The sequence below is a fragment of the Copidosoma floridanum genome, unplaced genomic scaffold (genome assembly GCF_036245765.1).
Source record: "Copidosoma floridanum isolate Cflo_tuat_1 unplaced genomic scaffold, Cflo_Japanese_pri ptg000029l, whole genome shotgun sequence".
NCBI classification, from domain to species: domain Eukaryota; kingdom Metazoa; phylum Arthropoda; class Insecta; order Hymenoptera; family Encyrtidae; genus Copidosoma; species Copidosoma floridanum.
Window position 1 is genome coordinate 8097742 of NW_028321906.1, and position 25606 is coordinate 8123347.

General features: G+C 36.0%; 3 protein-coding genes across 4 annotated transcripts in view; 1 reads left to right on the top strand and 2 right to left on the bottom strand.

Moving 5' to 3' along the window:
• The window catches only part of LOC106637063 (uncharacterized), an 80427-nt gene extending 78176 nt beyond the window's left edge, over positions 1-2251 (top strand). Inside the window, 1 exon segment of the mRNA XM_089596100.1 lies at positions 1666-2251. Within this exon segment, the coding sequence (XP_089452226.1) occupies positions 1666-2214 (549 nt within the window). The 3' untranslated portion in view covers positions 2215-2251.
• LOC149373718 (electron transfer flavoprotein beta subunit lysine methyltransferase-like) overlaps positions 1-6051 on the bottom strand; it is a 70065-nt gene extending 64014 nt beyond the window's left edge. The window contains exon 1 of the mRNA XM_089595887.1: positions 5899-6051. The gene's annotated coding sequence lies outside the window, so the exon portion shown is untranslated. The remainder of the gene's footprint in view (positions 1-5898) is intronic.
• Positions 6052-10240: 4189 nt separating this feature from the next.
• On the bottom strand, positions 10241-24799 carry Madm (MLF1-adaptor molecule). Of its 2 annotated transcripts, XM_014349738.2 has the most exons (11): positions 23462-24799; positions 21387-21473; positions 18128-18352; positions 17133-17263; positions 16876-16970; positions 15816-15899; positions 15450-15737; positions 15204-15363; positions 14936-15128; positions 14716-14835; positions 10241-14251 (listed from the first exon to the last, which is right to left on the bottom strand). In XM_014349738.2, the coding sequence occupies exons 1-11, from the start codon at positions 23588-23590 to the stop codon at positions 13931-13933; spliced, it is 1833 nt and encodes a 610-aa protein (XP_014205224.2). In that variant the 5' UTR covers positions 23591-24799; the 3' UTR covers positions 10241-13930. The 2 variants fall into 2 exon arrangements, with proteins under 2 accessions (XP_014205224.2, XP_089451962.1); XM_089595836.1 differs by lacking the exons at positions 21387-21473; positions 23462-24799 and adding an exon at positions 18841-19411.
• Between the last annotated feature and the right edge of the window lie 807 nt (positions 24800-25606).

The following is a 25606-nucleotide window of genomic DNA, read 5'->3' on the forward strand; positions in this document are numbered from 1 at the left end:
TTTTTTTTAATCAAAACAAAGTAAAGGCAAAGGAAAATATAGTCAGACGTACCAGAATTTCAAGATAAAAAATTCGTAATCCGTAATCCCAATGATTTTTTTCTATTGCAAATAAAATTCATGAACTGAAAATACAAGCTTTTCAAGAGGATATGTATAAGTAAAGTGCAAATAAATCGATACAGACATCCGTGCGTGCATACGCGAGAAACTTTTATCTTTCACTCGCTCACGTCAATCCTGCAGCCGTTCAATGTTCCCAGCTCGACTTTATTTTTTATTTTTTCTCTATTTCCATGAGAGAAAAAAGGGGAGAGCGACAACCCCATAAATTTATGTAAGACACGAGTTCAGGAATAATTTCGTACATACGAACAAGAAGTCCCGAGTGGGACGAGCATGTCGGCGAAGACGGAAAAAAAAGGTGTTTAGAGTTTCCAAGACTACTACATCGCTGTCGTCGCAGTGGAACGTGTCTTGTATAAGTCACAGCACGCGCATCTGCTTACCCGGTAAAGACGTACATGCACTATACGTAGTTCACGTTGTCTCTCTAACTTTGACGACGCCCTCGACGCGTCCTTTTTTTCGTCGACTTTTACATCGTACGACACACGTGACAGATGTTTATTCCACGGGCTGATTTCCGCGGAATATATACGTATCTTTTGTATACATACTTGAACGACGGGTTGAAAATTATCTTTGTCTGCACTATCACTATTTTCTTTTGTATTTATAAAACGTGCAGCGTCATGAAAATTACTGGAAACGCGAAGGCTCGAGTTGCTGTTTTTTTCTTAAAAAAGTTTTAGCCGAAAATGCTTCGAGGCATTAATTATATGCAAAACCAGAAGTAAGCGAGGTGACGGCGCAGCTAATAAATTCATACGGGGTATCCTTTGCGCGTGGTAATATCAACCGAATCGTGATTAATTAAGAGCTGGGTATATAAGTCAAAACTTCCTTTTAGAAAGCATAGCATGCGTATAATTATTTCGCCAAAAAAAAAAAAAAAATGGTAAAATTTTTTAATACTCGTTAGGTACGGCTGTACTCCTGAAAGCGACCCCCGTATTTTTCCGCTCTTCCTTTTTCCGCCAATCTGGAGAGCGAACCCATCGTTAATACACGCGGTCCGGTACAGCGAGAAAAAAAAGCATCAATGAAAAAAAAAATACGATGCTTACGACGCATAGTATCTTTTTTCTTTCTCCCTTCCCAGATGTATTTGCATTCGTGCACCGGCTGCTCTTCTCGGGATTGTACAATAAAACTCGAGTTTGTTTTATCTTTTACAAATACGTACGAGCAGGTGCCTTTTTTTTTTTTTTTTTAATTATTTGTATCGCTCGGCCATCACATAAAGAGCACACTGCTGTGGTTGTTTCTATTCGTGTTACCGCGTTTTGCTAATTTTTTTTTTTTTTTTTGAGCAATAAGAGGTGAGATAAAATTCAATTGCAGAGCCTCTTTACTGCCACTCCCGACTCTAAAAAGTTAAGCCCACGTACACAGACGTAGAGGGAAGATATAATCTGCTGGTAAAATAAAATTGAAAAAAAAAAAAAAAAAAAAAAAATACTCTCCCAACCCAAACACCCAAAACCAGTGAATCTAAACTTGAAACGCAAACGTACACGAGGGTAAAATAAAAAATTCCAGCAGCCGTACCACCCGCAAGAGCTGGTGAGCTTGACAGCCCTGCAGCCGGCGGCCCTCGACTTCCAGCAGCACCGGCCGGGCCCACCGGGTTCCCACGAGCACAACCCATCGCCGACTGTCCCCCGCAGTGCCCAGGCGGAGACGTGCTTGGGCGGTCGAGCGCCCACGATGCCCGACGTCACCCTCGCGATAAACGCCGGCGAGCCCGAGGTGCTGCTCCTCGGCAAGAAGCTGCTGGGGAAACCGCCAATGAAGCACGCGGTGGTCGGCACCTCGACGACCACGTATACGGCGTCCGTGGGCACGGCAACGGAGGACGTTGGGGGTACCGAGGGTACGGCGATGCCCGACATCGCCAACACGATGGAGCAGCGCAAGCAGCCCGACGGCGAGGACGTGCTGCTCAAGCACGCCAGGTGCCACGAGATGGTGCAGCTCGACGTTGGCGAGGCTGCGCCCGCGGACCCGGGCCTAACGAGCAACGGCATGCTCGACAGGATATCGCACGACCTCGACTACCTGCTCAATCGCACGAAAGACGACGCGTAGAGGGCCCCATTTTTTTCCATCAATATATATATGTATATTTTTTTTTACCTTCCATCCAGGAGGACTATTTCTGTGCACGTCGGAGACTTCACGTTGAAGAGCGTTGCTCTCGTGTGAAATTTTTTTTTTTTTTTTTTCGTTTACTCGTGGTGGTTTCTGTAGGCTTTGACTGACCTCATTTGAGCGCAAACATTATTGTTCTGTACATATTATAATATGTGGCAGCTATATAGGTACGACACGTAGCTACTGAACGGCGCCAGATTAGGCGTTTCGTGTGTAAAATATGTAAAAAGTGTGTATTTTCGCGCTCGTGCGCTGCGTGTGTCTATGTATAAATATATGAAGTTTACGGATCGAACCGCTCTATTGAGCAGTAAGTGTGTTATTGTGTTTAGTAGCAACGTGAAAATATTTACGGCACACAAGACTGTTGATGGTGGAATGCTATGGTGGGAGACACGATGAGGGTTGGAAAATTTTTAAATTAAAGCTCATGAGTTGCATCGAATTTGTTTATTTGATGCATTTCTACATCACAGTTTTTTTTTTTTATTGCTTAGGTAGTTAAAATTGGTTTTAAATTTGTATTATCTGAATTTCGATACTGTTGTACGTGTCTACGTTTCAAAAATATACTATAATTTTTTATTTTTTCGTAATTAGATACGTACAAGTATGTAGTAACTTTTAATTTTAAATTTCAACTGAGCAATCACTTCGATTGTTAATTGATTCAAATTTTAACAGTGAATTTTCTTTTATTCGTTCGTTTATTATAATGCGATTTCACTATTTATTTTTCAAATTTCAACTACGGTTGTTTTATTGCGAAATTAAAACATTTTGGAACCCTAATTGCGTCTCAAAAATCGTGCGTCTACGTGAAAAAAAATAAAATGTTCTTTTTTGAATTTTGGAGGGAGCTGTGCCGAACATCACCATAAAGAATTTATAAATGAGATCAAAAAGTCACTACTCAAATTCTAGTATTGGCCAGGTGCATGTCATGCAGCGCAACCCTTGGTGTCAAAATCATGCAACCGCGGGTACCTACATTACACGTCAACAGCATACACCGATGCACACTTTTGGTAATAATTTATTAACTAGCAAAAAATAAGTGTATTTATTCATCTGATATTAATGGATGTTATCATAAAAACAGGCTTTAGGAATATCACACACTCGATTTGTTTTAACTCGGAAGCCTTTAAAAAAGGTAAACAGTTGGTTGAAAGTAGTCGTGTGTACGATGTTACAGAATTTCATAGTGATGGAGTTAGCAATTTGACAAGTGCCGTCGTAATAAGGCAGACCTCGGTAACTTCAGCTCCGTACAAAGTTAACCTGCATGTACATTTTATTCAGATTATTTTGAAAATTGTCTAAGTTGCAAATCACATGAAAATTACTTTTATTTACAGTTGGATAATCATTGGAATTTATGTAATTTTACTCCATGTGTCTTTGCGCTTCTGTTACACTGAACAACACAGCACTTTCTTACACCCACATTTCATAAACGTTTAAATAATAGAAATCACAATGATCATGTCTTATTTCGCGTATTTATCTCTCTTTTTGCCGTCTGCTTCTGAGAGTGTGCTCTGGATCGAAAACTAACGAGGCTTCATTAATAAGTATGTTGTTACATTCAAACATTTTACAACCGTTCTTGGCATCACATAGTTCATTTTTTTACATTTGTGTAACTGCAATTTCATAATATTGATACTATTTATGCATATTTGATGATAACATCTGTAAATTTGACGAAATACTGTTATTCTTTCATTAATTAAGCAAAAATGACAGTAATTTGGTACCCCAGGTTTCCTGTTTTCGCCACTATAACGCACGCTGGCGTCGACTCATCTATCCCCTCCCATCACTTGCACCTGGTCAATAGCACGTAAGGGCTCCACTATTTATAAATAATACAACACCACCTCAAAGTGTTTAACTTGCTAAGGCTGAGATAAACAACTGCCAATTCATATTATTATTACCTTATTTGTTAAATTACATTGATGAAAGTTGACGTGTTATTGAAAATTTTTTAACCTTCACAGATTTTAATGTATACTTCGAATTTCGGAAAATAAAATGTAAATTTAAAATTCACGCATTAAAATAATTAAGGATGTTATATTTGTTGAAGTGACTGTCATTATATTTATAAGTAAGTATGTTCATTGTTAAGAGTTTGGTGATATTTTATTAAAAAATGTTTTACTCTGTTGTAAAGAAAATATTTAATGACAAACGGTTTAAAATTGTTTTATTTGACTGAGTGATAATCAAATATTTGTTAAGATTCAAATAAATCATTATTTAAGTAAATATTTATTTTTAAAATGCAGTTGTTGTGATGAAAATAATGCAAGTCGACGAAGAGTCATTACATGATAAACGAATTTCAAGCGGACACTTATTTGGTATTTTAATACACATGACAAAAACTAATCAGAAGTGTAAATTCCGCTGTAAGTCGCCCAGATTGGCTTTAAAATATAACAACTGAATTATTAGATAAGAATCTAAAATATCAAAACAACAGTTCATTCCTACCAAAAAATACGAAAAATTTTCTGACTTTAGTAGAGGACGAAATTGGGTTTAAAAATATAAACTCCGTTGAAAAACTATTACAAAGTTAATTTGAAATACTTTTTTTTTTGCCATATAATGTTATATTAATGAGACTGAAGTTTGAGGCAGAGGACGAAATAGACATTGAGATAATTTTCAATTGACTGATGCTGAGATGGAGTGAATTTTTGTAATTAAATATGCCATTATATATTTATCTGTTCCAGCAGTATAATTGAAAAGTACACGAGTTAATGCAGAAAATATTTTTCTAGCACTCTTACATTTTCACGTAAGAGCTCTTAATGCCATCTGGGCGAGTTACAAAGGAAGACAAAATTGCTCATATAAATAAATAAAACTTTTAATGAGGTAACGAAACATGAAATGAAAAACGTGTCGAAAACAAGAACTAACTTCCTAACATTTTTTTTCCACATCTAGGTAATACACTATTAAATTTACAAGGAATTGTCAAGAAGCAATAGGAATTTTAACACAAGCGTGAATTTTAATACTAAAATTTCACTTAAAAAACAATGAGCATGTGAAAAAAATTTAATATCAAACATCCTAATCGTCAAATTTCTCTATTCAATCGTTGTAAATGCTTGAATAAAACGCCATTTGTACGTGTATGGAAAAAAAAATTTTTTTATAAAATTTTTGTAACTTCTTCGGATAAACAAAATATCCATTTATCTATTGAATAAAAATAAAAATAAAAATCAAAGACTGCATATTGCATTTAATCATGCGTTTGATAAATATAATTTATAGAAATTGATATAAATTCTTGATGTTTAAAAACAATATTATTTATCCTCTCTCTGATATCCATTTTAAATCCCCTCCATCGGCATGCTTTCGATGTTCCAAAATTCACACTCATCCCACATTGGTAACTTTTTTATATATTAAGACTCGTTTAAGCTACCAATAAGTAATGCCATCACAGTAAAACACTAATTGCAGTTGATAGCAGATAGTAATCGCTGTGGAATTGCGTATTATACCTTGTTGATAATTTTAGACATAATTTTATATTACACCTACTATTAATTGTAAGTATTATAAAAACATACACACCTATTTCATTGCAATGTTGATCCTGCAATGGTTCGGTGATCTTAATGACTCCAAGAAAAAACAAGACATTTCCCTCCCACACAACTTTGTAAGTAAAAAAATTAAATAAATAAAAGTACAATAAACAGTAACAATAGCAACACAACTACTTGGGCTGTGAACACAAATTGCACAAATCACTCGATCTGACGTCAGTAAGATATCGACGTGTTCGATGGTCGGTAATGCAGACACCACGGTTTCGAACGATGGTATATATTTCTTTGTGGGTACCTACAGTACTGACGTTTTTTGCATTGGGCGTAGAATGAGTTCCGTAATATTTCTTTTTCTTCTCCACTTCACCAGTGACTCCAGTCCAGAAAACTCATGGCGTAGCTCAGAAACCCTAAGGACGTTTTTTTTGTTCAGGCCTGATTACGCTTCGTTGATGGCCTTCGCTCTTGTATATAAAATCGACCTCCTATAAATTTATCCTTTTGGACGTAAATTTTTGGGTAAAAAATTAATTGTTAACTTGCCGCAAACAGCTCAATTAACGTTAACTTTTTATTTTATACATACAAAATTACTTGCGGCTGGTTTATTGTCGGTTAAATGGCTCTGCTATAAGTACAGTAATAATTTATTTGATCAGCGCCATCTAGCGGTCTTTATTCTTTGGCCAAAAGTGGCTCCTAAAATTCTCAATCAGAGCATTCACGATTAGAGCAATTTAGTCAATTATAAACCAGCCGCAACTCATGACAAAGCTATAAAATGAAAAAATAATTATACGTGTGTTTTTGGCGGCAAGTTAACAATCTATTTTCTACCAAATAATTGACCTCCTGTGCATTTATACTTTTGAAGATAAATTTTCAAGTAAAAGATAGATTATTGACTTGCCGCCAAAAACACATATATAATTATTTTTTTATTTTATAGCTACAAAATAAGTTGCGGCTGGTTTATAATAGGCTAAGTGTCTCTAAGCGCTAAAGCTCTCCTTCAGAATTCTAGGGCCACTTTTTAGTTCAGAAATTCGCAACGCTAGATGGCGCTGCTCAAAAAAATTACTACTACTTGTTACAGAAGTGTCAAATAATCAATTATAAACCAGCCGCAACTAATTTTGAATATACAAAATAAAAAGTTAACAACGCTTGTGCTATTTGCGGCAAGTTAACAGGTTATCTTTTATCCACAAAAATATTATTACTGTTGATCCAAAAAATTATTACTACTTGTTATAGTAGAGCCAAATAATCAATAATAAACCAGCCGCAACTTATTTGATAAATACAAAATAAAAATTTAACACTGTATATGCTATTTGCGGCAAGTTTACAAGTTATCTTTTATTCGAAAACCGACCTCCTACATATTATTACTTTTGGAGGTAGATGTTAATTTATCCTTAAGATTTCCATTGAAAATCGGAGATTTTTCGTAATGGTTTGAAGTTTCAAAAACTATAAAGTACAATTTATTTAATTTACATTCCTATGGCTGAATACCAAATTATTTTAGAACTTTTACAGCACTTACAGTCCCTAAAGATTCCATGGTCAAGTCAGGTAATCAATTCGAAACAAAAAAAATAAACTCTCAACTATTGCAAACGTTAAAACTCCATTTCAAGCTCTTAGGTGACTGACAGAATATTGACTAAAACAAGAGAACAGCTTCTGATACTTTCATCAGTTGTTATCTCCGTTTCCTTACTTTTAAGGTCAGCTGTACGATATTGCATATCAAAACATTCCACAACTTTAAAAGGTAATTTACTGATAAAACAATAATGGCAAACGTTATTTATGGGAAGATTAAAACATCATCTTGACAAAAAATTTTTCTCTGTAAGAAAACGCACTAAGCAGAATTAAGTACTTTTTCATAATTTTAAGTTAAAATTCTTTTAATCAAATATTTTAATACGTTATCATAAAATATTCATCTTTGAATAAAATTACAAGCATTAAATATTTACAATTTAACATTTACTAGTTTGTTCCTAATACAATCAGTTAATTAAAAATGGTTTAGTTTTTCATAATTTTTAAAAGTTAAAAAAAGAGTAAACACCTTAACTAAACGTATCATATCTTACAAATCTTTTTTGAAATATGTTTAACAAGTCATCATAGCCATAGGTTGTACATGACTAATCACTGATCATTCAATTCTTTACTTCACCAACTCTTAAAAATGCTAACTATCTGTACTAAAAACGAAATCTTATATTTTTGCCATGAAGTAAGTAATTAGTATGTTTTCACGATGAAACAGAAAATATTGAATAGTATCAACATTAAAGAGAAAACTGATGTTTAAAATGATCACTTTTCGTCGGTTCAACGCTTACTGCAGTATTTATCACGATTTTATTACAGATTTGTGTTAGTAGCTTAGAGAAGAGAAGATAATATCAATAATATGGAGTACTAAAGACAACTAATACTGTACTTATCGGCTTGTCCCTTGCCTGAGACGTTGTGTCATATTAATATTTGCAACATTAATTTTTATATTAGCGTTAAATACAGTATGTACTAAATTATTACGTAAATAATACACATTTTCTGTTGTCAAAGCACTTAAATTTAGTAATAGTTTTCTCAGGCTTACGAAAATATTAACATTTTTCGGACGCAGCTTTATACAAGTACACCTCTGTAGTAACAATAACGTCGTTCTGAAATCATTTATTTTGTGGACAATCTTTGTTATATAATCATGAATAGCAAATTACTTGATTTCACAAGAGGAAAATGCTGGGAGAAGCACTGATGATTTGCTGTTTAAATAATTTTTTTTAAAACTGTGTTAAAAACAAGTTGTTTGATAAAGAGGAAAAACTGTTACAAACTCATACAAAGTATCAGATCGATAATTGATTACTATTTTATCATTGTGGTAAAGAGAGCACGGTATAAGATAAACGTAAAGTTATGTGTAGTAATTATACTATAATATCACTACTAAGTATTGCCATATGGTCGATTTATTAAACTAAATAAGTAGAATATCTATATAATTATGGAGGTCGATTTTCGGGTAAGAGATAAATTGCAAACTTGCCGCAAATAGCACAAACAGCGTTAACTTTTTATTTTACACTACCAAAATTAATTGCGGCTGGTTTATAATTAATTAAATGACACTACTGCAATAAGTAGTAGTAATTTTTTGATCAGCGCCATCTAGCGGTCTTTATTTTTTGGCCAAAAGTGGCTCCTAAAATTCTCAATCAGAGCATTCACGATTAGAGCAATTTAGTCAATTTTAAACCAGCCGCAACTTATGACAAAGCTATAAAATGAAAAAATAATTATAAGTACGTGTGTTTTTGGCGGCAAGTTAACAATCTATTTTCTACCAAATAATTGACCTCCTGTGCATTTATACTTTTGAAGATAAATTTTCAAGTAAAAGATAGATTATTGACTTGCCGCCAAAAACACATATATAATTATTTTTTTATTTTATAGCTACAAAATGAGTTGCGGCTGGTTTATAATAAGTTAAATGTCTCTGAGCGCTAAAGCTCTCCTTCAGAATTTTAGGGCCACTTTTTAGTTCAGAAATTCGTAACGCTAGATGGCGCTGATCCAAATAATTATTGCTATATCTATACTAACTATACTTATGGCAGAGTGATGTAATCAATTATAAACCAGCCGCAACTAATTATATGAATACAAAATAAAAAGTTGACAATGTTTTTTTTGTTTGCGGCAAGTGTGCAACTTATCTTCTACAAAAAAATTGACCTCCAAAAGTATAAATATGAGGTCAATTTTTGGGTAAAAGATAAGTATTATTACTGATAGTGGAGCCATGTAATCAATCACAAACCAGCCGCAACTGATTTTTAAGTAGAAGTCGAAACGTTGACGCTATATAGGGTATTTGCAACAAGTGAATAATTCATCTATTATCCGAAAATCGACCTCCAAAAGTATATAGATATTCTACTTGTATGGTTTAATAAAATCGACCATATGGCACTATACTTAGTAGTGATTACTATTATTACTACACATAACTTTACCCGATCACGCCCAAAGCAAAAAAAATCCTATGGAAAAAATGTGATGATTTTATTGCTGTTTATTATTGTCTGCTGTTTTACGCATTTTATACGGAACAGAACGCCAGTAAATTCAAGGTCGTTGACGATAACGTATAGATCACAACACAAAATTACTTGCTGGTAACGATTGCGGAAAACACCTTAACACCCCAAATTAAACAATATTTTCGTTAATAAATGCTTCAAGTATCATTTAATATTAGTATCTAGGGTAGTACAATAGTAATATAAAATTTGGAATAAATGAAAATAATGTTTACACTCTTTCAAATTTTCGAACGCCTTGGCTTTTTATTAAAATTGACATTGAAATAAATTTGGTAAATTTCAACAGAAACTCTGAATGTATAAAAAAAACATACTAGAACGAATTTTACTTTGCATACGTGTTCTAACAAAATTTTAACGTACATTTGCTGGACAACATTGACTCTCAGTAGAGTAACGTTTACAATTTATGTCTCTGGACTCGGATAATTTATACAATATATGGAATAGTCATAAACAAGCAACAAGGTGTTTTGCAGCACTCATGACTTTACAACCATTGAAATAAGAATTAATTTCGATAGAGTACATCTTACAAAGTTATTGACATCAGTATGAGAAAAAAAAATAAATACAGAAAACAATTTGGTAACAGGTATATGTAATAATTAACAAACTTTCGATTGCACACCACTTCATCAAATCTGATATCCACAGTTTTACTTATTCCTTACAGATGTTTTTCTCTTTTTTTGGTCAAGTACAAAATATTATTTGCTTTTTCACATCAAATCATTTGAAATACTATAGTTTGAATAATATTAAAAAATACAGTAACTGCGAGTACAAAAATATATTTTAATGTTACAATTACTTCGGTCGACGGCTCCGAAACATCGAGCAACAGTATAAACGTTTGTATGAAAAAGGGGATGATTTTTTTATTCAACATAATAATTTTCGTCAATTATTTCGTTGTCCAATTTAGTTTGAAGCGCGACTTTATCTCTATTCGTATGCATGTGAACAAAAAAAAGTACAAATAAAATTCTTATACAAAATTCTCATCTTTCAGGATGTATATGCATACATTGTCTCATGCGGTAACAAAGTCAATTAAAAAAAAAAAAAAAAAAAAAAAAAAAAAAAAAAAAAAAAAAAAAAAAAAAAAAAAAATAGCATCATACAGAAAGCAATCGAGCCACTGGCTTCACTGTTATCGCTTCATTGTCTTTTTACTCACGTCATTCTTCATACTTTCTTATACCACAAAATCTCATAAAAGACAATTAGTTTAGAAAAACGACAATTTTTGTCCTCACGCTCTCATTTTACTTTCCACTACATCGTCTTATTAAAAAGCTATACATTGAAAATCTTTGTATAATTGTTTTTTTTTACTTTTGTGTTTACGCCTGCGCCTATTATATCGTATCATCTCTACATCAAAGATCAATTAAGTTGTAAGAGGATAGCCGCGATCCTCTTACAAATAATCACACGCTAGATTCGTCAAGAAGTCTATTAGTCATTTCAATTGTTACATCTTCGATTATTTTCGTACAAAAATGCGACTTGCCTCACATTTTTTTTCCGACAAAAGTGTTAAAAAAGATGGAGCAGTAATTATCTCTTATTCTTCCAAGCACCCATACACTCATTTATACTTGCTTCTATTTCAGCCAAGCGCGTGTAATTTTTATAAATGCAAAAGACGTAACGAGTTCAGCGTGTTAGTTCTTTTTTAATTTTTTTATTTTTGTTTTTTGTTTTTTTTTTTTTTTTATTTAGCACTCGTAACTATATGACTAGTTTATCTGTCTCGACATCTTCTCTTAAAAATATAATTATTTACAAGGATCTCCCTTTCTTTGCTTATGTCCTTCCGAATTATCCATTTGTAACTGTCGTAGCTCAATCGATATTAGTTTTTTCTTTTAATTCCGTTGCGCTTTTTCTTTTTTTTTTTTGTTTTTGTTACTCTTAATTATAGACTTTTTGATTATTTTCCTGGATGCTTGTAAAAACAATATATTTCTTCAATTAAAAAATAATTTTATACTCTATATTTATTTGCATGGAACAATGTCATATGAAAAATATACTCAATGAGATATTGATGAAACAAAAAGCTATCATTTAAAGAGTAACTTGAGAAAAAACTCATATCTTTACTTATACGTTACAGTCAGTCCATTAAATCCTCGATATAATTCGAATGTTGTGATTTTTATTACTCATTACCAAAAGAATTAATTATCCATCTATATCACAAGGTTGAATTGAATATAATTAAGCGGATAAACAGTGCAATCGCGTCTTTTTCTCTCACAAAAGAGAAGAAAAATGATCATCGTCATTAATGAAGCTGAGAAAGAGAAAGAGACAAAGAATTTAAAAAAATAAATTACAAAGAATAATTTTTTCTTGCTTTTTACTACTTAAAAAAAAAATCTTTGTAGCATCACATTAATAAAATACCAAAATAGTGTCGCTTTTGTGCAACTTTTTATACTCTCTTTGGCGACATTCTATGCTTGGAATCGTCGTGAAAGTCAATTCCTGAAACTCCTCATTACTGACCAAAAAGAGACCATTTTGTTTTTACCTTAACTTTGTGCGAGATTTTTATACTTAAATTATCTCTCCTTCATCTTTCTTTTCTCATCAGTATTTAATTGCTACTATTATAAATATTATCATTAGTTTTTCGAGTCTTCTATGACAAAACAAGGACGGCACGAAACACGGCCGTTTGCATGTATGCACGATAATTTTTACAAGAATAATATATACTGGAACGGAACACTGTATTTTTATATTATTTTCAAGATGAGCGTAGCTTTTTTTAATTCTATTCGTTTGCTGTAAAAACTGCAAGAACTTTGTTTCTAATTATTATACATGTACATTTGAAACGCTTTTATTTCAATAAGCAGCTTAATGGAGCATAAAAATATCCAGGTTATTAATAAACTAATTGATAAAAATTTGTTAAGCTTATTGCTCTTTCAACAACCATCGTGCAATAAAAAAGTGAGCAAAACGCCAATTTTGAAGGAATTCAAGATATTTTCAGTCCATTGCTAAAGGGATCTTTGTTGGTTCAAGACCGTTTGACTCATCAGATAGTTTAATCCTGTCAAAGTGTCCTTTTAATATGTCTTTTATGATGTTATATAAAAATAAAGATAATGAATCAAATAATTTAATATCTTGAAAAATTTTGCAATAAATTTTATGTAAAGTAACATTTTTATAAATTATTTCAATAAACATAAATAAGAAGTAAAGTAGCTAAACTTTCATAACGGAATTCTGTGGTTTCTATTAAATGACAATGTATATAACCTTGGATCATTATAACCATTATTTCAAATAAAAAACCAAATATAGGATGCATCATTTAGTAAAAATGAGAAACAAACTTTTTTGCACCTAATTCTTTCTTCTCGCCCTTTTCAAATATCGCGTTCTTTCTTTGCAGTAGAGACCTTGCCAACGTTTGTATTAGAGACGGTGTGATCTTCCAATTGACAAATAGTTAAAAAAATATGTATAAAATTTTAATTCATAATTTCAATTTAAAAGTCAAATTAAACCGCTGATAAGTTAGTTACATTGAGTCACAGTAATCACATTAATCACAGTAATTTGGAAACGTATCATTGAGTCATGAAGTCAATAACTATCTATTAACCGTAAAGAAAAATAAAAATAAAAAATTCCTTCCAAACCTGCACTAAAACTATCATTTTTACGCTTCATCGTCGCCGTCATTATTCACATTTACATCCGTATCTTTCGCGCGCGCGCATGCACGAATAATTATTAAATCGCCTTACTTAAAAATTTAAAAATACATAGCCAGTCTGCGTGCAAAGTGGCACAAACAGTGTTGCTGCCGGAGTCGAAAGAGTACGACGCAGTAGCAGCATCTGCGGGACGCCGAGTGGCCTTCGGTTGTTAACTGCCAGCCTCGCTGGCCAGCGTTGTTGGCTGTTCTACTACCGACGAGGCCGTCGTTGTCGACGTCGACGTCGTCGTTGTCGACGCAGATGACGGCTCGGACTCGTGATGTAGCTGATGCTCCTTTGCGTTGCCAATCGATTTGGAAAGATCTACTGGCTCGATACGTTGCAGACGAGGAAAGTCTGGCCCGGGCAGCAGCAGAGTTTGGCTCGGCAGGTTGGCTAACGACACGACACCTGGACTCAGTGTCTGCTGCTTGTTAAAGCAGCTGCGCAATGCCTCGTCAATAAGATTTGCTATTTTGTCACGGTCATTCTAAAATAAAAAAATTAATACTGATTTAAAGTCCTTACTTGGCCAAGTATTGTTTACTATTAAATAGTAAATTAAATAAAGAGTATAAATAGTTTTCAGAATTGTATTATCTTGTTATTTCCTATTCAAGTATACTTGGCACTTTTTTTCTGCAAGTCTGCAATACTAGTTTAATTATAGAATTGGTTGATAAAAAATCGATTGAGTACTCAATGCAGACAACTGATACTACGTATGAGTCAACGGGTGACTTGAAACTATATCTCATTCGAATGAAAATATTGCTTCATCGCCGCAAGAGTTGTGTAACAAAAATCGATTCTACACTCAATCTTTCGCTTATTGTGTTCATATACAAACAAAATAAAGGAAACTTGGCTTTCAATTAAAATTTTAAAAACAAACCCGACCACGTTATACTCAGACTAGGACGGAAAATATTTGATAGAAAAATGAGTACTCACTTCGTTGATAAAGCCATAGTATACAAGTTCCTGTGCGAGTGACATGGACGTATCAGCCTCAGTAACCGGACACGTCAATTGCCGATTCATTTTATCATCCATCCTTAATAGTATTGTCATCTAAGAAAGCAAGACAAATGCTCACTCAAAGTTTATTGCAAGAGGTCAGTAAGTCAGAACTTGCAGCCTTTTTAATGGAATGGCTTTAACCGATACTTACGCTCACTTGTAATTCGCAACTTTCTTCGCGAGGCTTCACGTTGCACATCATATTGACTACTCTACGAGACTCTACATCGACTGGCTCTGGAGTTACGGATTTAACTGATTCAGTGACTTCGGGAGATATAGCTCGTGGCCTTACTGGTGGAGGAAGCTTAGCCATAAATGCAGTCAGTGGGTAAATTCCGTACCTGAAAAATTCATGGAATATCAAAGTTTAGTCTACGGTAATTCACTTAAATTGGCAGATGCAAATGTGTACTTACTTAACGTCTTCAACAAATTTTTCCAGTTTTTCCGTCACAGCAATATCACTGAGTCGGATTTGATGGGGAGGCCTATTTTGGTATTTAATTTCAGCAAAAATAGTATCAGGGCCATACAACCTTTGCAACACCTCATCTGTAATGGTTTCGGAAATATTTGCTGAAAAATTCAATGACACCAGTTAACGTCCCTAATTGCGATATGATTTGAACATCTTTCACGTAAAATGTAGGTGCAAAACTTACTAGCTGAATTGACTAAAGCGTGCGCTGCGAGTAGTTTGAGGGAATGAACTTCAAAAAGAACAGGATGAAAGAGTAATTCTCTAGCGCTAGGTCGCCTCAGTGGATCCGTTTGAAGACACTTGTGAATAAAGTCTTTTTGCTGTGAGTCGTCCAGAGACTCCACTGTCTTGTTGATGTTCTCTTCCGTGACAACGGTGCCGCTTTCTCCGTTTCCTTGTATTTCCAATGCTGCCATCTCCAGTGCACACATACCGAACGAGTAAATGTCGATGGCAGGAGTTGTTGAATCTGGAAAAAAAAAATGTTCAGGGTATTAAAAACTCTATAGAACTGCCATGAAAAGGCTGGGTGTACAGCAATACTTACTTCCATACTCTGGAGCAACGAAATGCATGTTTTTCATGTTTTCCCGATTGGTTTTAATATGATGGTGAATAGCGTCAGGAGCCACTGGAACAAAAAATTAATTTTTTTCATTCTACTCACAACTTTGCGTGATTTCGTTCTGTCGTATTAACAAAGGAGGAGTTTTATTTGTATTTTTGAGTAACTTGAACCCTCATTGATTCCCCGATTCACTATGAAAATGAACAATGAAGTGTTTTTAATAAAAATAATGAGATTGGTATGCTGATGGTGTGTTTAAATAATGAAAACAAAAAGAAAAAAAATGAGGAAAAAACCTTGTAAGCGAAATGTATTTACAATTCGATCAAGCTTATAAATAACATGTACCTCCATATAGCTCTACAGTTTATTTAGCTGCAGTGAATGTTGTCCCGCGTTTCAATATTTAACCGCGCAGTGCGCGATTTCAATCTTCCGTCGATGATTTTCCGTGTAGTGTCATGAAAACGCCATCTCCTCTGAGTACAGCGGATGAAGAAGTGATAGAGAAGAGTTTTGCGAAGCCTTTGCTACATTATCGTTCATTACAAGTATTACAACATTGAGATTAGCCTATGTATAGGTATGAATATATGCGATGTGATATCATATTGAATGGGGGCTCAAGTTACTCTTAAGAAAAAATACCTAGCAGTGCATGCACATACTTATGAATTAAATGATAATAAACCTGCCGTCTGGGCGTCTGTACAAAGCGAATATATTACGAGAAATAAACACGCACTGATGTTTCGATTTTTGCTATTTCATTGGAATGAAATTTTCGAGCGAGCAATCGGTAAACCAATTGATTTTTTTTTTTTCCATTTACTTGTTCTTTTCGCTATTGAAGCTCGTTTAAAAATGCAGACAACAAATTTATACACCAAGTGGCCTTGGCAGACTGCTTCCGATGTTTTCAATATACAATTTTTGCCGTGTTTTTTTTTTTCCTTTACTTCGAATCGTTTGTTGATTCGCTAATCAAGTGTGTATAATATGGCTAAACAGAAAAATGAGCAGAGATGATGAAACTCACCAGAACCGATCTTGACTAGGCCGTTGTGTTGGATGAATATCGTATCGCAGGTCAAATTGCCGTGAATGATGGGAGGCGAACAGGAATGCAAGTAGCTGAAAAGACATTTTCAATATGTTCTCCGTCATTGTCTACATTGGGTGTAAAATTTTCAGCTTAAGAAGTAGGTAAACTACTCAAAAGGGCGCAATTCTGTTTTAATGTTACCTCGAGAACTAAGGGGCAAACGTCGTTTATGTATATTATTATAAATTTACCTTAGTGCAGAAAGAATTTGTGTACACCACCGTTTCCACGCTTGTAACGGTAGTTTTTTGACGTTGCGTTTTGTCCGCTTTAGGAACTGTTTCAAGGAGCCAGACGACATGTACTCCGTTATAAAAATAACCTGCAAGCAATGCAAAAAAAAAAAATACCAATTGAATTAGACATTTTTTGGAATAATATTTTACGCGAAAAAAACAATCTTCGTACAACACATCCTACAAATACGTTACATTTGGCGCGAAATTTCTATTTAAAGTATTTCGCAAAGCTCGGGTTTCGAACATTTGCATATCAAGTGTACATGTACATGTATGTTCGATCGGTTGTCACTTGGATAAAGTTAAATTTAGACGCGCGCTGATGCAGCGAGCACATTATGCGTTAAAAGTTAATAAGTTGCATGCGACGAAACAAGATATACCACTTTCGGTTTTGCGTCAATAATTTGCTTGTTTGTGTGAATTTTGTTATCGAAAAACCACAGTGCATCGGCTTCCGAATTCACATCTGTACACGTTGCAAGTATTAAAAAAAACATGAAAATGTGTGTATAGTGTCGATTCCGCAAAAAATTTTACTAGGTATTTACACGTTGAAGCACCCTGTCAATTACACACGTGTTTTTTTGTAGGAATTCGGAAAAGTAAGTTTTGGGACGCTTTTTTTTTGCCTTTTTTTCGAGTTTTTACAATAGATCTTGCCACTTTTGCGTAGCTTTCGCAATTTACAAGAATAAAACCGAATTTTTTTTTCTTCCAAAGATTATCCAATACTAAAATCTGCCAAAACATACAACAAAAGCCCATAGTAACGCTTGATTTATCGCCCGTTCGTAAATGTCCCCCATATTTCCCAAAGGCACCAGTGAAAGAGAAAAATTCGTTTTCCAAAGGTGCGTGCCTCTCCGGGGACTCGAAAGTGGCAATAGCCATACACATATATACATGTGCTCATCAAGTAGTAAAGTAAAGGAAAAGACACTCACTCGAGGCTTGTCATTGTGGGTGTCCGTCCAGTACCTATGGAACTTGACAATATTGGGATGCTCGAGTTGGGTGAGGTTCTCGAAGACCAGCTGGATCTTCTCCTCTTGTGCCTTGAAGTTTTTGCGCTCGGAGAACTGGACCTCGTTCCAGACGACCTCGACGCCCTCCTCCGTGTCCATGGCCAGGTAGGCGCAGTCTATCCCCGGCAAGTCTCGTTTCTCCGTCTGTTGGGCAACCAGAAAAAAAAAACAAAATAAACATCAACGTTCGATCACTGCTCTCCTCTCTCGATCTTTGCAGAACCTGTATGCGCTCTTCCCCCCATTTCACCCCCCTCCCTTTTTTTATTTTTTTTATTTTGCTGCAAAATGCAAACAAGCTCCGAGAATACATCGGTACAGTAACGAATTACGAACCGATCGTCAATTCTGATTTACCAATCTGCGCTGCAACAACCTCTGGTTTTACAATTAAAAAGCAAAAAAAAATTATCTCCTGTGAGCACACATATATTATACACAATCATCGTAAATAAAATGCTCGCACGTATGACTCAGGCTCGGTAGGTACACGTGAAAGTGAACGTCCTTCCACGCGTCATTATGATTATTTTGTTATTCTTCAAATAAATTAATAAATAAATAAATTCAAGCCTCGATTTTCTAATTGAACTCCCGAGAGCTCTCGCCAACGATGAATTTATGGTACCTACGTGGTATACCCAACACCTCGGTCGTAAATGCCAAACGCTTGGCTTCGGGGTTTCCAAACACAATGGATAGATCGGTATCATCTCTCTCGTGCCGATTTGCCGGCTAAAAGCCCGAAACGAGCTTTGTCACTACTATTACTGTCGCGGCAAAAGGATTACTTAAGGAAAAAAAAAATAAGGACACTGTCAAGAGAGGATACACACACACACACACGCATAATATAGATTTCACTTTCAAAGTACATAATGATGATAATAACTTGTTGTGGCAGTTAGTCGCCGTTAATTTCGTAAACCGACGTATCCTCATATCTTTTCTCTTTCTCTCCCTGTCTCGCCTCGATCGTCGTCTCGTCGGTTATTTCTAGATGTACGTATACCCGTCTGCCTAGCATGTGTACATCATGCACGCACATATATACTTGTGTAGTTGAGTACCCGGCTTGGAAATAGGTATATATACGTCCAAGTGGAAGGGATCGGTAATAAGGTAAATATATACAGGGGTTTATGTACGTGATAAAATACGCGTGTAAGGGAAAAAAAGATAGAGAAGAGGAACGTGAATCGTCGCGACGGTATAGTGGCGTACATTATTATATACATGGAAGCAGGGTAGTAGCGGTGCAGCAGCTTTCATGCTCGCTTGCCATTACATGGATGTGACCTTGCCAACTATTCGCGACTCTGTCGGGTTATTACTTGTACGCGTACGTATATATATATATATATATGAGGCAAATTGTTATAACGAAACTATTGTGTATATAGAGGGGAAACACCGACGGGCAGACGGACGAGGGACCGGTGTATTGTATGCCACTTTATCAAAGAACTCGGTGCACGTATACACGATCATCGTGGCGTGACAAAAAAAAAGAGGAGCGCCAGTGTAATGCGTATAAAAGGGCATATATAGGTCTATTACAAAGAATTGATATCCTGTTGTGTGTGCGTTTGTCATCAGACGTACGAGAGATTGTACGGACAATCATCGGTTTTATGGATCCATAATTGTGGATGATTTTGTAATTAAAAAATGGCTTCTTTTCGGTAAACTTTTACCTTGACTTGGATGAGACTTGATCAAGTTTATTTTTAAATATCCTTTCCAACGACGTACGAAAAAATGTTAATAATTTTGTTTCAAAACCACACGAGCGATAACTTTTCATGCAATCTTTTTCACATAATGTCGCCGATAGAGATTACAAATTCCTGTGCATATACTTAATACAAGTAATGCGCGCACCGCATCAACTATTATCGCGTCTTTTGCACGCTATCTTTTTTTTTTTTTTTTTTTTTTTTTTTTTTTTTTTTTTTTTTTTTTTTTCCTGCCTACATATAGCCAAGAAGGTACGTCAGTCTCTATACTCGCGTATATCCGCCGTTTTTAAGTGTGTCAAACGCTTCAAGTAAGTAAGTCCAAGTACCCACGCACCCGTGCACACGCGGGATAAAGAAAGATCACTTAGCAGCCACTTTACCGTCTCGTGCTTCAGCAACGGAGCGTGGGTGTATGTACATTTTCTGCCTTGGTTTCAATATACCTATTATTTTACTTTGAGCACTTTTGCCCACTTCCTCGTTTCCACTGGTTTTAGCTTCTTTTTTACGGATATTTCCCATCAAACAAACGCGACATTTTCATGTTGGCGGACAACGAGACAAGCCACATTGGCAGACTGTATCATTTTATTGGCCAAATATATCCTCATGCGTGTTTACCCATCATAACTTGGTAGGTACACATGCAGGTAAAAACACGTAATGTATGTATACCATCACTCGACCCGCTATAATACGTAACTCGATAGCTTGACCAAAAGCTTCAACATCAAATACACCTACTTGACTTGCAATTGACCCGCAAACTCTGGCCAACGTTTGCTCAAGGGAAACAAAAAATAAATAAATAAATAATACAAGCTCACGTTTTTCGTACACGAAAACATAAAGATCAAGAGAAGATATACCATACACAATATTTGAATTGGTATAGGGTATATACGAAGCCGGGAATGCCGGGATCGAGCGCGCGATAGGTATACCGGGATAAAACGCCGAGCACACGGCACGCACGCACCGGACCCGTAAATCTCGAAAGTTTATCTCGAGACGGTAACAATAACAGTACGTCACCCCTTCGAGCGATTTTATTGTCGCGCGCGGCATATGCACGCGAGAGTGTTGTTATACACACGTACATGTAGCAAGTCAATAAAATAAAAGTAAAATAAAACAAATAAAGTCAGATCAAAGACGCGCTTATCGATCGATACGTATAACAATACAATATGTACGCGTGGGACAGAGCGCGTGTGCGTTTTACAATTAAAAAGAAAAGGATAAAGCTACGACCATGAGATTACGTGCGACAAAACATTGTGATTGAAAAAAAAAAAAAAAAAAAAGAAAATTAAATTTTTTTTTTGTCATCGTTTTAATCTCTCGGAGCCTTCGTCGATTGTTCGTCACCGATGCATAATCGTTTCGTCTTCTTACAAGCTTTTATACAATGCGTGCCGCGTGTGTAGGTATACCTCGGACTCTGCTACCTCGTTGTCGCCGGTTTTCGAGCCGCCAAAGCTCGTGCCATCGCTCGGAGTCGACTTGGAACCTACGTACACCTGCGAACAAGAAAAAGCACCAATTAGTACTGGAAACGATGATCCCTCCGATGATTATTAATTATTGCGCGGCTCCTCTTCTCTCCTCCCCCAAAAAATGAACTCGAGAGAGAGAGACAAATACACCTTTTAGAGAGTTTGGAAGAGACGGCGAGCCAAGCCCGACGGGATTTCCAATGGACGCGGACAGGTTTCTCTCTCTCTCTCTCTCGCCGGCGCGCGTATATATACGTGTATAGGGTATGGGACGGGGCGCGAAAATGGATTTATTTTTAGCCACCGCGCATTTTCCTGCGAGAGAGAAATCACGCCGCGCGAGGATTCCGCGCGTGCCAAGATTTTAATTCAAGAGCGACGGAGCCGATGATTATTTAGAACTTGGCGCCACCGCGTACCTTCGTCTCAAACATATATATGTATATATACGTAACATGTTAAAAACACACCTGTGCGTAACGTCCTTTTTTTGTTTTTTTTTCAATGACGCCGAAATCGGACGTTGTTTCATTCAATTGAGTCAATTTCTTTTGGTTTAAAGATATATATCTCACATGCAGAGATTAAACAATTAACAAAAGAACCTTCGAGCGATAAGCATAGAAGCCCCGATTTCGTGCCGAGTGTGCGCACTTGATTATTACGTACACACCATACCCACAGACGAAGATAAGCGTAAGCTTTTTTTTTTTTTTTTGTTTATGTTTTTTAATGATTAAAATTTATCAAGAGACATTTTACAACAGCAATGAGTGATTCATCGGAGCCACACAGAGCACTCATATACGTGAACGATCTTGGTCTATTGAGTGTATGAATATATTGTGTTGGGAGAAGCTCGGGTCTGTGTGCAAAAAGTGCTTTCGGAGTAATTTAAAAATTGAGAGGCCAACGGAGGGCTAATTTAAACCAGTTTAGTCCATTAATTCGACATGTAAAGTTTTTCAACGAGATCAAGTGCTCTCCCGGCCGTGCACGCGGTACCCAATGATGCTGTTGCTATTCAGGCGGCTTTCGAATTTTCAATGCTCAAGGTCATTTCTCGAATGATTAATTTAAATTTGTGTGTTATACGAGTTGAGATTTCTTTTTTTTTTTTTTTTGTTAAATATTAACATAGCTGTAGGAGGAAACTTTTTATTAAGTACCAAAGTATATCATTACTTTGTAATTCACGCTTTGTGTTTATTACCAATTATAATTTCCAACGAACGAATCAGTGTAAGTTACTTGTAAAAATGTGAATATTGAATTCTGTTAATAATTGAACAAGACATTTCACGACTAAATATATAACGTGACATGAAACACTTCAAACTAAATGATTTGGGTGTTGGTCACTTTCGTAAAATCAATAACATTACAATACATAATAAGTTTATGCACTGTACACAGTACGCATACCTATAGCTTATAATGATGACATTAGGTAAATAATACATTCTTAAAGAATATAAATCTAATAAACAGAAATTTATTTTTTTTAAACGTTTACTTTAGTAAAAGCATGTACCATCAAGGAAAAAATAGTTATAAAATTATAGTAATTTCAATTTAGTAAAAAAAATATATGTACATCATTCTGATTTTATGACAGCCCATCAACTGAATCATCAAAGTAAGGTCAATATTTCAACAAGATACGAGTTTATCTATCTAAGTAATAGAATAAATGATTAGATTAGCCATAATAAACACAAACAAGTTTAATGTACTAAAAGTGTTATTCACTATTATCTATTTACACATTTTTTTGATGAAATTTCAATCAACTATTATTACTTGAGAAAACATATTTTGAAATTAAACACCCAAAGCAAAATCTCAATTTCATCTATGAAATTTCTTAAAGTTAATTTTTAGCCTTTTAAATAAACAATGTAAATCTTGGTAGCTTCAGACTGAGGAGTGCATGAGATTTAAAATAAGGATGAAGCCTATCTCTAGAATGAGAAAAAAACATAAATGTAGCTTTGACCAATGACACTTACCTCTTCCCTACGCTTGAGCCACCTGCCACAGGGGCTTTCTTCCAAGATTTCGCTCTCATCTTCAGAGTCCTCGCCACTTTCCCTCGGTGACTTGTGCTCTGGGTCGTTGCTGGATCGACTCCCGGGCATCACACACTCTACACTTGTCCTAGGACAGTTGTTACTAGTGCCAATGATTGCTGGTAGGGATTGGCAAGTAGGTGACCAGCAGCAGCGTGACCAGGCACATCAGTCCAACTGTGTACACCAGACACTTGTACACTGAGCACACCAACTACTGCTGCGGCTACTATTGCTCTGCTGTTGATGACACATGCGGCCAGCCACAAGAGAGCACCACACCGACACAACAACTCAACTCTTGTTTAGAGACAGAAAGAGAGCACCTTTACAGCAGATCACTAAACTTAAGATTCACACAACAGTGATAACAAAAACAACATCAAGAACAGTATCAGCAGCAACAACGATCAATAACACATAGTCAAGAAGAGCAACTATTCAATGCAAGTGTTGCTCTTTGCTGCAGTCTGCATGAGAGGGATGAATCACCAGAGTGAGAGGTGGTCTGCTATGTGGGCCTCCCCTAGCAACAACAACTTGCGGCACTCTTGGTCCACTTTAATAAATATATCGACCAATGTGATGTACAGACCTGGTGCAATCTACACTTGCACGTAAATGTACCAGAGGCCGGGACGATAAGGAGTGGACACCGCTACCAAAGACCATACCTATAGCCAATACAAGTGCGAACAAGAGAGAAAGAGACAGCTGAAACAGTCTGCTTCTCTTTTGATATGCGCGGAAGAGAGAGGGAAGGTGAATAATGTGCCGGAATCGTACAGGAGCCAAGTTCTTTGACAAGGATTTACCAAAGAAATGGAGATAAATAACAAACGGTGGTAATTGTTAGTTGTTAGTCGTCGTACAGCCTATATGCATGTGTATAATATTTGTAACAAATAATGCACAAACACACAAGAAAACAAGTCAAATGCGCAAAAAAGATAGCACGAAACGATAATATATAGAGAGACTCTCTATCCTCTAACTCTTATATATATGTATATATGTATAGTGTGGATGTGTATATATAGCTATACACAAGCTATGAGTCTTTCGTCTGTCGGCTGCTTTGACTTCTGCTTCTGTCTGTCCAGCAGATGACGATTATATATACGACGGAGGACGTCGCCGTGTCCGCGCCTGTTGAGGAGGAGAGCTTCGGTGCGAATATATTATAATGTACAACGTGACCGCGCGCACGTATCTCCTCCGCTGACTCCGCTACTTACTTACTAAACTGTATACTGTGGCGCACATGTATACATGTGTGTGTGTGTGTGTGTACCTTATACATAGGCAGATGCGCTCTTTTTTCTCTCTTTTGCTCCCTCGTTTCCTTATGCCGCCGCGCTCTCGTTCGGCAGCTATCGCCAAAATGCCCACTCCTCCTCCTCCTCCTCCTCCTCCTCTCCTCCTCCTCCTCTTCCTCCTCTTTCCTCTTTTATATTACCGCACCGCCTTGTAGGCTTTATCACCGCTGCTGCTGCAGCGCAACTCCGGCCCTTTTGCACCAGGATAACGAGCCCCCCTGCTACCCATGTGTTGTTTGTACGTGGGTTCCAGTCTGCAACTGCTTCTTCAATTATGTATGCATGGATATTCCTTCGTTAACGGGGTTCACTATCGTCTGCACACACTTCACGCTCTCCTGAGTATATGCACGACACAAAAAACTGTCGTCAAAGTGCAGGTTTACTTAAAAAGTGCCGGCTTTGACAGCGGGTCTAGAATACACGTTATACGTACGGAGTCTTCAAAAATTGTGCACAAAAAAAGTGTTACAAGTATATCCACGGCCGGATACTGGATAGGTAAATATTTTTAAAAAATAGAAGAACAGCCTCTCTCAAAAATTTAATCAACCCTCAGCAGATGCAGGACGAACGAATACAGTCAAAGCATGCAGCGAATATTGCAACTTGCCGGAGCGGCATGCGCGCGCGCCCGCCTGTCCTTTTTCACAAAATTTTTGCAGATGTAAATTTGCATATAGGTACTTAAGTACTTATAAGTTCTTTTTTTCTTTTTTTTTTGGAAAACTATCCTCGTCTATGGGAGTCAGGTTACATTTGAACT